At 32.6% G+C, this 12,382-nt stretch overlaps 1 protein-coding gene across 2 annotated transcripts; it reads left to right on the top strand.

Annotated features, from left to right (window-relative positions):
• The first annotated feature begins 740 nt into the window (after positions 1 to 740).
• Positions 741 to 11,997, top strand: LOC120337475 (all-trans-retinol 13,14-reductase-like). Of its 2 annotated transcripts, XM_039405255.2 has the most exons (12): positions 743 to 1,228; positions 1,459 to 1,587; positions 2,283 to 2,398; positions 3,462 to 3,565; positions 4,091 to 4,191; positions 4,552 to 4,746; positions 5,311 to 5,430; positions 6,676 to 6,811; positions 7,215 to 7,330; positions 7,898 to 8,064; positions 8,970 to 9,129; positions 10,267 to 11,997. In XM_039405255.2, the coding sequence occupies exons 1-12, from the start codon at positions 877 to 879 to the stop codon at positions 10,413 to 10,415; spliced, it is 1,845 nt and encodes a 614-aa protein (XP_039261189.2). In that variant the 5' UTR covers positions 743 to 876; the 3' UTR covers positions 10,416 to 11,997. The 2 variants fall into 2 exon arrangements, with proteins under 2 accessions (XP_039261191.2, XP_039261189.2); XM_039405257.2 differs by lacking the exon at positions 1,459 to 1,587 and having other exon boundaries at positions 741 to 1,228.
• The last annotated feature ends 385 nt before the right edge of the window (positions 11,998 to 12,382 follow it).

Here is a 12,382-nt window from a genome sequence, read left to right as displayed (position 1 = left end):
AGAATAGTCCAGCCATATTCCAAAACTTTTATTTCACATTACCCCAAAATGACCTTTGGTGTCGTTTCTACAGTTCTCAGTGAAAAATTGAATATTGACTCTGGTATTATTCAATTTTGGCCAACCTTTAGTGCACCTCAGCAGAAAGTACCCATTTTTAACAATGAATTGATTCTGAAATCTAAGTCAGGTGTGTGCAACCTGCAGGCCGTGGGCTAAATGTGTGCGGGCCGTGAAACGAGTTTTTAATTTAGTTTAACTTGGTATGTAAGAGTAATTCCAATTTCTTCTCGTTGCAAAGTCTACCTATACCCTATAGTGGTGGTAACATAAAAGTTATATTGGGGATATTGAAATAAGGATGGCGAAATATGGTCGATACAGTATATTAAAGGCTGCACACCCATGTTCTAAGTGCATTTAAAGAAGTAGCCAAATGCATCCTAGGTGTTTTGTGACGAATTGTCATGGAAATATAGCTATTTCAAAAATACATGGAAACGTTAATAAGTTGCGTTTGTTACATCATAGTAAAACATATATATATTGACAAATTATATTTATTGAAAGTTGGATGTATCGTCAAAAAGGTATAAACCACAGAAAGAATATTTTCATTCTCATTCTTGTCTGTGCGATTTATTTGCCAACAATGTTAATGATTACTCACAGAGTAGAGATGTGAAATATTCTATTTACTCACACTTCTGATTGCTTAATAGATAATTATATTCAATTATTTACAGGATTTTCTGTTTTGTCATGTTAGTTGTGCTTTCCTGCCCTATACTGTTGACAAGCTGCTAGTCATTTCATTGCTGATATAATCGAAACTTGAAACTTGCTTCTTAGTGTGGAATTACGGAATAAATTCAGATGGCATTTGGTATTGGAGAAACTATTATTGCTATCTTTGTAATTGCTTTTCTTTACTCATTGAAAGTATGGAAGAACTTCGCTAAAAATCCATTTTGTGATGACTCCGTTCGTTCCCCCAATCCAGTGGTTATTGATCAATCAAAAAGAGACAAGGTCCTGAAAGTTGGATTCAAAGTTGAAAAAATTCCCACGGATCCAGATGCAATCATTATTGGTAGCGGAATGGGAGGTCTGATGTGTGGTGCTTGTTTATCAAGGGCAGGAAAAAAGGTTTTGGTACTTGAACAACATGACAGAGCTGGTGGAAGCACTCATACTTATGAAGAAAAAGGATTTGAATTTGATGTTGGTAAGATGGTGATAATTTTAATGTGCATGTGATTCGAAAATTTTTTTTATTACATCAACGAACGGAGATGCAATGTAGAGTTGGTGTGATCAAAAAATTGATTTTGACAGAGTTCAATTTGAAATTCAGATAATCAAAACATGATATTGATATATTCTATATTTATATTTTATATCTTCCTGTATCTTTTTCCTTTTGTTCTTATGGTCATTCAATTTGTTGTTTATAAGGTCTTCATTATGTCGGAGAAATGTATGATGGATCGATGAATCATACTTTATTTGATGTAATGACAGATGGGCAGCTTGTATGGGAGATGACCGACAAAGAATTTGATACAATCATGTTGAAAATGAAAGGTGGTTGTATTTTATAAGTGGCCAATATTTTGTTGTGGCATGACTATTCTTGAGTACAAAAAAAAACATTCAAAAGATATTTCAGTGGAACACTGCTTTTTTTTACACGTCTTGGCTAGCTCAATGGTTCCCAAAACTTTTCAAACTTGATTTTTGAGCAAAGGATTGATTTTTTGCAATGCACTCAAAATCATCTTATTACGCACTGTGTTGTGACACACAATGTGATAACTCCTGGGGTAGCTATTTCTCATGTATGACAGTGTTAAATTAACGAAGTTCAATTTTTTTAATCATTTTTTTTTAATAGAGTTTACTTCTTTTTAAGAAAACCTAAAACTTAAATTAAGTATTACTACCATCCTGCCGTATGTCCGTTTTTTTATCTTTTATTTTCAAAAAACTATTCAAGTTATCCCCTATGAGTTTCCTTTTATTTTACACATTTATTTAATGATATCAAATAACTTTTGGCACTATATGTTTGGGTAGGGTCTTTTCAGTCTTTTCAGATACAATGATGCCATTACCTAATTAAATTAAGATATCAGTACATAACTGACGAAGCTATTTTTCTGCGCATTGTAGATCACAATATGTAGTTTTGCAGCATACCGAATTTTTACAAATTTTTTTGATTTTTCACAAATAATAGTATTACAGCACTATGTTTTATTTATTTATTTTTTTTACAGATGGGACGTCAAAAGCATTCAAGATGAAAGCCGGAGAAGGTGAATATGAACAAAATTTGATAAACCAATTTCCAAAAGAAGAAAAAGCAATTACTGAGTTTGTGAAATTGATTAATGTGAGATTTTACAACATTTGTATTCAATGTAATGCTGTTCAACCCCTAGTCAGAATAGAACTTTAGCTATAACCAGCTTTTTATTGAGGATGTACCCAGTAAGTTACGTTTAACTATAAAGATATGGCCATTTCAAAAGTTTTTTAATCTGAAATATTTTTTGCAGTCCTCATTGAGAAATTGACTGGGACACAGTCACAGTTACTATTCTCGTTTTGGTAGGATAGTGACGATTTAAAGGTGGCTGGCATAGTTGAAATGGAAATATGAAAATCATTAATAATATTTTGACAATTCCTAGTTAAGATGTCTAAATTTTGTAAGGAATATGTAATAAACTTGCACAATTTTTTCTAAGCGAAGTGGGTCTGCCGAAAATGCTCATGACTGTTTCAGTGCTTTTGTAGAGCTTCGTTTGATTCAAGCCTTATACAGGATTTATTCATTGTTATTGTTTTTTATTGATTCAAAACCAAATCAAAGAAAATCAAACAGAAAGCGTTTTACGATTGCTTTTATATATTGCATTATTGTTTGAATAATTATGATACTAAAACAAAGGATGGCTTTCATTACTGTTAGACAATTGTCACGAACATTTTTGGTTCATTAACGCCAGAAAATCTGTAATTACTCTCGATCGAAATGGAGTCCATTAGCGCCTTTAGCCTTTGGGCTTGTCTCGATCACGCCAAAACCCAGATGCCAATTAACAGCTAAACGTGCTTTCCTTAAAACGTTGGGATGTTTTTGAAATGAAGAAAATTTCATGTATATTTGATTATTGTTGTTCATTTATTATCTTATGAACTCTCTGATGGCGTAGTACCAAGGATGTCCAAAACAATCTGAATACCGGTACATTCAGACATTCAAGATTCATTATTTATATTCGATATACCGGTAGTAAATATCTCAATTTAGGAAAAATTGTGGCGTCTGGGAGGTAGATCGAAACATCCGTTATCTCAATTAGTAAGAAACAACACAGAGAAAACATTGCATTCAACATTTTTGGTTCTTTAATGAAAAATCATTAATTATTATAATTTTTTTTTACCAGCAAAGTTCTGATTCTGTTGTTGGATATGCTCTAATGAAAATGCTTCCCATATGGTTATTGAACTTTCTCATGAAAACAGGGCTGTATAATTTACTTTATAGTAGGTAAGTAACACATTGAACTGTAAAATATGTGCAAGAAATTGATATGACAGCATAATCATGCCATTTTGTATAGTAAACTTATAGTAAGTTTGGTGATCCAGTTACATGGAAAAGCTATGTCAAAAACTCTGAACCATTTTGTTGATTGGCTAGATAGGTCAGATTTAGTATTTTCTGAATCAAATGGACTTATGCTGTTAGAGGATACCAAAATACCTGGAGGACATTGACCTATCAAGTCCATTGACTAACTATTATTTTGTGGTTACAAGGAATTCAATAGTCATTTAAATCTAGATATTTACCCACAAAATTCGAACCAGCAATCCCCATTTTTTATCAAGGTGTGATGGTAAGATACTAGTCTTAACCCAAATAATGATTGATGAACTCTAGGATTTAGTAAAATCTCTCATGTATAGCCCTCATTTTCAGAAGATTAACTCCGAATCTTGAATCTGATATGCTCATGACCATTCCTAATACCAACTAATAGTATTAGGTTGTCAACATTATATTTTTCAGATATGACAAAATGACTAAAACCAGTGCCAAGCAAATATTGGATGAGTTGACTGACAATGAAGAATTGAAAGGAGTACTTGGATATGCATTTGGTGATTATGGTGAGTCAAAAAAAATCTGTTTTTTTATGTTTATTGTTGCTGCTTTGCATAGAAATTTTTTAATACAAAGATTAATTGTACTATACACTCTGAATGAGCCCCTGTACAAGTGGTAATCACTGATATGATATTTTGTGCAATTGCGAATTTTCCAATTTTTATGTTGCACGTGATCTGATCAAGAATAAATATTCAATGTTTAATAACTGAAAATATTATTTTAGAATAGTAAATTATTCGATGTCCAAAATAACTACCAACTTCAATAACTAGTACTACATGTTGTCTAGAAAATTCAGTTTTATAATGAGTTTCACACCTCACCTTGTATAAAGATTTATAACTTTAATCATTTTTCAGGTACATTTCCTTCTGATGCTCCATTTTTAATGCATGGAATATTGATGAAACATTTTTATAACGGTGCTTACTATCCAAGAGGTGGTTCCAGTGAATTAGCTTTCAATATGATACCTGGAATTGTACGGAGTGGTGGAGCAGTTTTGGTTCGTGCACCTGTCAGTAAAATTATATTCGAAAATGGACGAGCAACTGGTAAGACAAAATGAAAAGTCAATTTATTGTCAATTATATTTAAGTGTTTTATGATGTATAATATGTCACAGATTATGGGAGTTTAACAAATTCGCTAAGTCAACTGGTTATTTGTTTTTATGATGGAATAAGCCATAACTGGATAGGAGGATAGGATAGGATTCACATATTTATCTCGAGGAAGTCGATAAGACATCAAAAGATGAACCACGGCCTTTCGTCTGGTTACCAGTCCACGTTAAGTATGGGATTAGTTGGCCAGTTTGGTTCAGATGCATGGACGAAGTCGTAACAGACCAGTGGTAAAGTGAACCATCAATTCTCTCGTAAAAAATATTATCCCCACAGGATTCAAACCTGCGAACCCATGAAGGGTAATCAGAGATGCGGTGGCAAGCGTATTCCTAATGCTTAGCATGATGCGCCACACCGTCGATCCCAGTAATGTTCCGTATGATTACCACACATTCCCAACTGTTATTTGGTGATTTCTCTTGTTGTCATGAAAGAGGCTTTGTAGTGTTGACTAAGTTTATGATCATTCTGTCATTATTTTTCTAACAGGTGTTTGTGTGTCGAAGAATGGAATTGATCATGAAATTAAATCTCAAATTGTGGTTTCAACTGCTGGTGTTTTCAACACATATCAAAACCTGATACCGAAAGATATACTTGTGAAATATGGTTAGTTGAATTGGAGATATAGCTATTTAAATTCAAGGATGCCAAAATTGAAGAATTTATAAGGAATGTTTGAAATTTTATATTTATCACATTCTAAAGTAGCGTTTTCAAACTTTTTTCATCATGGCCAAATTTTTTTGTGACCCCTAGAAACTAAATTGAAAAGTTAGTTAAAATTTAATAGTACAAAGAATATTCAAAATAATAATAATGAAATTTACAATACCCATAATGAGACCGATATGCTTAATGAGACCGAATCTTAGCATAAGGTCTATTTTGACATTGTAACTGGTTCCAAATCTTTCAAATTTGATCGATATTTTGTTTCAACATAAGTCAGTATGGAAAAAGATTTTACCACGAACCGTAACTCACTGTGGGTCAGGCCCCCAGTTCGGAGAGGTCAATAGATATTAAACAAATAAATATCAGAAAGACATTATTGTACATACAATAGTTGCAATAGTAATGCAGAAACACTGAAAATAAATAAATAATTTTTTTCATGCGATGAATTTAAATGTATTTCACTCTAAACAATGCTTTGCACAAGCTGCAATGAGCTTCTTCAATTTGGAAGGACCGGAACTTTTCCAGTTTGTCATTGTCCCGTACTAATATGAAACTTATACTATGCGTGACTATGAGCGTCGAATGTCACAGATGGTAGATGCTCATGTACTTGCCACCTTTTCGAGCGACAATGAGGTGTCAACCAAATACCAGTGCTGGTTCGCGATTTTGGAAGATTCTGAAAGTTTTTTGAATCATCGTCCTCAAGATAAATCTGAGGGAAGTTTCTGCTTGGTCTGCACCCTGCTTACAGATCTGCTGTGGTTACACTATTTATATATATTGTCTTGTCTTATAAACTCCCCTGTATAAACAGTTTTGTATACTCCACCCTTACCACTTTCTCCACACCAAACGACCCATTGCCCCACCTTGCACAACTGTCTATATAAGGGACCATACTATACATATTTAATCTAATGTTTTTTGTTTTATATTTGTTAAAAAGGGTGCATGCCGCACATTTGTGTTTTAGGCCAGTACGGTCTTTTGCATGCATCCCGTCTTACATAATAGTAATCGTTCATTTATTTTTTTATCACTATTACGAGACGAATTAACATACATACATACATACTCTCTGCTATGATATTACAACAATGAATGAAATTCTAACTTTCCTCATAACAAACATAATAGTATTATCACTATTTTTCATGATATTTTAAGGTGTGGAAAACATATGTGATAAATTTGATAGAGGGTTGGCTTGCTTTCAAACACTCGTTGGATTGAAAGGAACGACAGAAGAATTGGGATTGAAACGTTGTAACTACTGGATGTATGGCGATGTGAATGGGGAAAAGTACGCTATTTTTTGATTGTTGAATAAGCAGATAAAATGGATTTATCAGACGCATAGACTTGATGGTGGAGGAAGCTGTAACAAACCAGCGGCTACGTGAACCACTCTACGATGGTGAGGGGTTCAGCATCCTCTTGTGCATAATTATCCACCACACAGGATTCGAACCCACGCAGTGTAATCAGATGTGCATTGGCAAGCATATTCCTAATGTGCAGTCAGCACTATGTCAATTTGAGTGAATCAATTCTGTAAAAGTTGCTATCTCATTGTACATCATTATTTATAGTTTCTCGTAGCCTAAAAAGTATTCTCTGATTACACTAGTTCAAAAAAACCTATTCATCTAGTATTTCACAGTTGCACTTGGTAAGCCCTGCAATTAATTGTCTTACTTCTAAAGGGCAATGAGAGAATACTTGTCTATGCCACGTGAAGATGCAGCAAATGCTGATTTACCAATCGCTTTTGTTTCATTTCCTTCTGCTAAAGATTCTACGTGGAAAATGAGGCATCCAGGTATTACAAGTTTACTACAAATGTTTGTTTTTGTTGTGCAATGAAGTTGAAAGAATGAATATTATTTATAGCAGATTTTGGCGATTTGTACTTTTGTACATTTTTTTTATGAGATATTTTGATGTTTGACTCAAGCAAGGCTGCAGGTACTGCGACTGTACAGGATATTGTAAAAATGTATTACTAATCTCAATAATCTGGTGAATACTTTAAAGAGAGAAAAAATTGGCAAAAAATAGATATCTGGAGCTTGAGTGGAAATAAGTGTAGCCGATTTCATTGTGTGTGTGCGTAAGAACATTTCCCCAAGCCTACAAACCACCTAGAAACAAAGCTGATATAGCGTTTTTCTGAGCTCTTTCTTTTTTTTCATGGGAACCTTGTGATTTTTTCTTTTGCTTTTTCCAACTTTTCGCTCTTTTCATTGAATATTTAACTCATGAAGGAATTTATACCATGGAATAAAGAACCAAAACTATTGGATAGTAGCAAATCTAATATTTTAACAAACACTAATATAATTTGCCATATCTAACTTGTTGTTTATTGGTTTCATTATTTTTTAAGGGAAATCTGTTTGTGTTATTGTTACACTTTTGAACTGGGAGTGGTTTGAAGAATGGGAAAATGAGAGAGTCATGAAACGAGGTAACGTTTATAATGATTTGAAAAAATCATTCCAAGATCAAGTTTGGAAAAAAGTTTTGGAGATCTATCCACAACTAGAAGATAAGGTAAGATTTGAATTTCTTTTGAAAAGTATTTTCAATCAAAAGTTTATACAAAATTGAAAACTTCCACGCATGTACTTTGGTGGTGGGTTAATCAATTTAAGGTTTTAAAAAAGGTTTTTTGCACAGTACATGTGACTGTGGTGTAAGAGTACTTTTTCTTTATTAAATTGATATTATTATATTATTCTACTCCCCTAGTCTTGTATGAGTAGTTAATGGTTCCATTACATTTGAACCCACGTACATTTGAACCCATGGCAATTGCACCTGTATGCTATTGCACCTATGGAATTTTTTTTATTTTTCGGATAGTTGAACCCACACTAACCCTAACCCATGGGTTTTAGCACCCGCATATAGATTGAACCCGTGGATATACACATGGGTTCCAATGTACGAGGGTTCAAATGTACGGTCACCGTAGTTAATACTCACTTTAGGCGCTGTATGGGCCAGATGAATAACGACTATTAGACTGGAGCAATGATTAGTTGCAAGCTGTTATTGCCCGACAAAGCTTGGGTGAGAGGATTCTTTTTCATGCAATGAAAGATAAAATCCTATCTCTCAAGAAACAGTTGCCATTTGTCTCATTTTTAAATGGGATAGACATTTTATATGTTAACTCTGAGAAGTCTTCGTGATGTTGAGAAAACCTTTGAGCAAATTAGTTTTCAGCTATTTACAGCAAATAATATATTTTAATTTTCTTTTCAAAGTTGAATAATGCAAACTATTCTGCCCAATGAATGTGATAAATTGACGAATGCTTGTTACAAAGAGTCAAATGTAGTAATTTATAAAGCCACAATATTGGAGAAAAGTTTAGAAGCAAAATTCTCTAACAATAAAGGCTGTATTTCAGCTGTTAACTATGTCCATAATGACTTTATTGATTGTTTTAGGTAGAATACATTGATAGTGGAACTCCACTCAGTCATAAATATTATCTTGGATCTCCTAAAGGTGATATTTACGGAATAGATCACACAATGAAAAGATTTCAGACAGAATTAGGAATAGGTTTACGTCCTGAGACAGAGATACCTGGATTGTATTTGTCAGGTAAGACAAACTAGGATAATGTATGATAACTCATAGTTACTTATTATTGCAGGACGTATAGGATTAACTATGACAATTATTCATTTTGTTACAAAAACTATACCTTTGGACGGTGTATTTTGGTCATTGTTTTGTGTTTCCCGATATGTTCCTATATTACCCTCACAGTTGTGGCAGTCTCAATAGCCAATCTCTATTTAATTTACTTTATATTAACAAAAATTTTAAGCAGAAATATTTATCCTAGTCATCATGCCCCCTTGATATTGACTTTGTTTATCTAAATAGAATTATTAGTTTCAAAACTTACTCAAATCATTCTCTCAGCTCGAGTTGGGCTCGAGCCGATAATTATTGAAGACTGGAGTCATCTAAATTAAATGAATCACCACCAGTAGACCTAACTCAGTGATTGACTCAGGTTAGACTCATACTTGGATGTGTTCATTCACAATTTGTTGCCAGGAACTCCCACTCAACACTGCTTTGTAAATTATGAATAACATGTATAAACAACAATCTGAATCATCAGACATTCTGGACATTCATTGAGCTTTAATTCATTAATACATGGTTATTTCTAGTCATGTATAAACAACAATCTGAATCATCAGACATTCTGGACATTCATTGAGCTTTAATTCATTAATACATGGTTATTTCTAGTAATATCCTATCTCCAATAATTCGATGTTAGTTGGCTGATTCGCAAAATTTGTATGATAGGCCTACTTCCTACCAATAACAGAAATTTTGAAAATCTAGAATTTTCAATCTGGTATTATTATAGAATCTTGGGCGTTACTGCTCAATAACCAGTTTTGGTGTGCCATGGCCTTCCCTTCCCCATTAAAACTGTAAATATCATTTTCTCGTAATTTGTGTGCGATTTTTTTTACCGGCTGGAAAAAATAAACTTGATGATGATCTGATTTTTAACAAGAAAAATGCCTTATTTTGTTTGTATTAAATTTTTCTGAATATTTTATGTTTTGATTCCCAATTTGATATGTAATGGACAAGCAGTGGTAGTTTGCCATATACCTTAACTTCATATTTAAATCTTTTATTCTCAATTTAATATATTAAGCTCTAGCTAGAGGGTAAAGGTTAAAGTATGATACAATTTGATAACAGGTCAAGATACATTTACTTGTGGAATAATGGGAGCTGCTACATCTGGTATTGTAACCTCTGGAGCAATACTCGGAAGAAATCATTTTCTAGATTTATATGGGTTAATGGCTCGGAGAAAAATAATCCAGTTTTTGAAGAAACTGAAGTAGTTTTGTATCTGTCTTTATAGTTGTAAATTAATACGTACTGTGTAATTCAGTTTCTATAATGTGAAAGAGATTTAGTCGTAAAAGTGCCAGACATTATTTTATGCAGGGTAGCTAACATTTCAATGTCAATCGTGGAAAAAACAAATTTCAACATTGCTATTTTTTATTTTGAACGTTGTGATTTGATGTGTAACATGGATAAAAAATATTGCTTCTGAATAAATGCATTACATACTTCATTTTTTTTATCTTACCTAATCTCTTACGGTACAGTGCATTGTATGTATTTTTGTCCCATTATTCTTTTACTGAATGTGCACAGCATATGACAGTGTACACTAGCCAAATTTGAATAAGTGTTCCTCAATTGAATTGTTATTTTTTATCTCGGTACATGCACCCTCATGTTTATGACGTGCATATTTCCCAAGGTGCTCATTAAACTGAATCATACTCCTTATTTCATCCCAATTTACTATAGATTAGGTAAGCATTTGTTTCGTTTCAAAAAGTTGTTCATAAACTGCAATTTATGAATTGCTATATTTTTTTGAACAAGGTCTTCATATATATAGAGAGAATTTTAATTTTGTACAAACTGTTGGAGGATTTCAATATTGAATAATTCCAATTGATCCGTTAAGCATTAAAGTGTTGTTCTGTGATTTGAAATATAGTAAGGTTTCAATGTCCAAATACCGTGTTTTTCACGAAAATAAGACCTAGCCTGAATTTTAAAAATGATTTTTTATAAGCCCTTTTCTTAAAATAAAACCTACCGTAGTCCATAGCGCGAAATTTTTTTTAATAAAAAAAGTTTATTTATAATTGAATGGATATCTTTTTCATCATTTGTATATTTGAAATTTCATAATTCTCTACTTTGCAATTTTGTTTTTAATAAATGAAAATAAAAGACAGCTCTCAAAATAAGCCCTACTGCTATTTTTCGAAATTTTTTTTAAATAAGACCCAGTCTCATTTCTGAGGAAACACGGTATTAAATATTGCCTGAAGTAGCTGAAAATCCTTCAATAAAACTTTTTATGCAATGTTAATTTTAAATTTTGCTTAAACCAATTGATTTGGAAATTCTTGTAAATCATATCAGTGCCAATATATTAATAATATGAATTATTATTTATTCCTCATATTTTAATTTATTTCTTTAGATATGTACTAAATTTATCATATGGAACAGTTACTACTAAAAGTGTTATATTATCATCATATTGCCATAAACTGCATGATTTGTTTTTTCCCTACTTAGTGATAGATACATAACATATTGCAAGTTAATAATATGCAATTACTCTTATTTCAAACATTTTTTGCAACATATAAATGGTACTTAGACTAGTCATATTAGCATAGTGTTTAACCTCGTTCTTCAACGCCAAATTTTATAGAAATTGGTACTGTTTTTGTATAATATTCTTTATTGGTATTGTTGTTTTGATTTTTCTCTTGATTTATGTGTTATTGGTTGTATTCATATCTTGATTATCGTGTTAACAATTCTGAATCTATAAGTACATTTATTAAAATCGTAGTGAATATAGCATGTCAAAATTTTGTTGTAATATAACATTGTGTATCTGTTCGAATTGTTACCTCTGAAATATTAGTTGCAGAGAGTAATGGATGTTTCCCCGGCCTTTGACCCCCGGACAATTCTTTTCATTCTGAAAATCTATGCCTGAAAATTTGTCTGAGTAACAAAGGTGTCTGAGCGACAGCTAAAACGTCTATTGTTAAGTCACATTTTGCACCTTGCTTATTAGACAATGTTACGGAGGTAAACAAGGAAGTCGATGCTCGAGGAAACAACCATAATGTGATAAACGCAGGACAAGAAATCTTGTCACGCGATATCCCAGCTTCGAGCCTGCTGATTAGTATACTTAGTGGCAAGCAATATTATTCAAAAAATTAATAATGTTAGTCAAATTGCCTCAATTAATGGT

This window comes from Styela clava, chromosome 10 (assembly GCF_964204865.1).
Source record: "Styela clava chromosome 10, kaStyClav1.hap1.2, whole genome shotgun sequence".
Lineage (NCBI taxonomy): Eukaryota > Metazoa > Chordata > Ascidiacea > Stolidobranchia > Styelidae > Styela > Styela clava.
The sequence above is the reverse complement of the archived record's forward strand: the minus strand, read 5'-3'. Positions and strand labels throughout refer to the sequence as shown.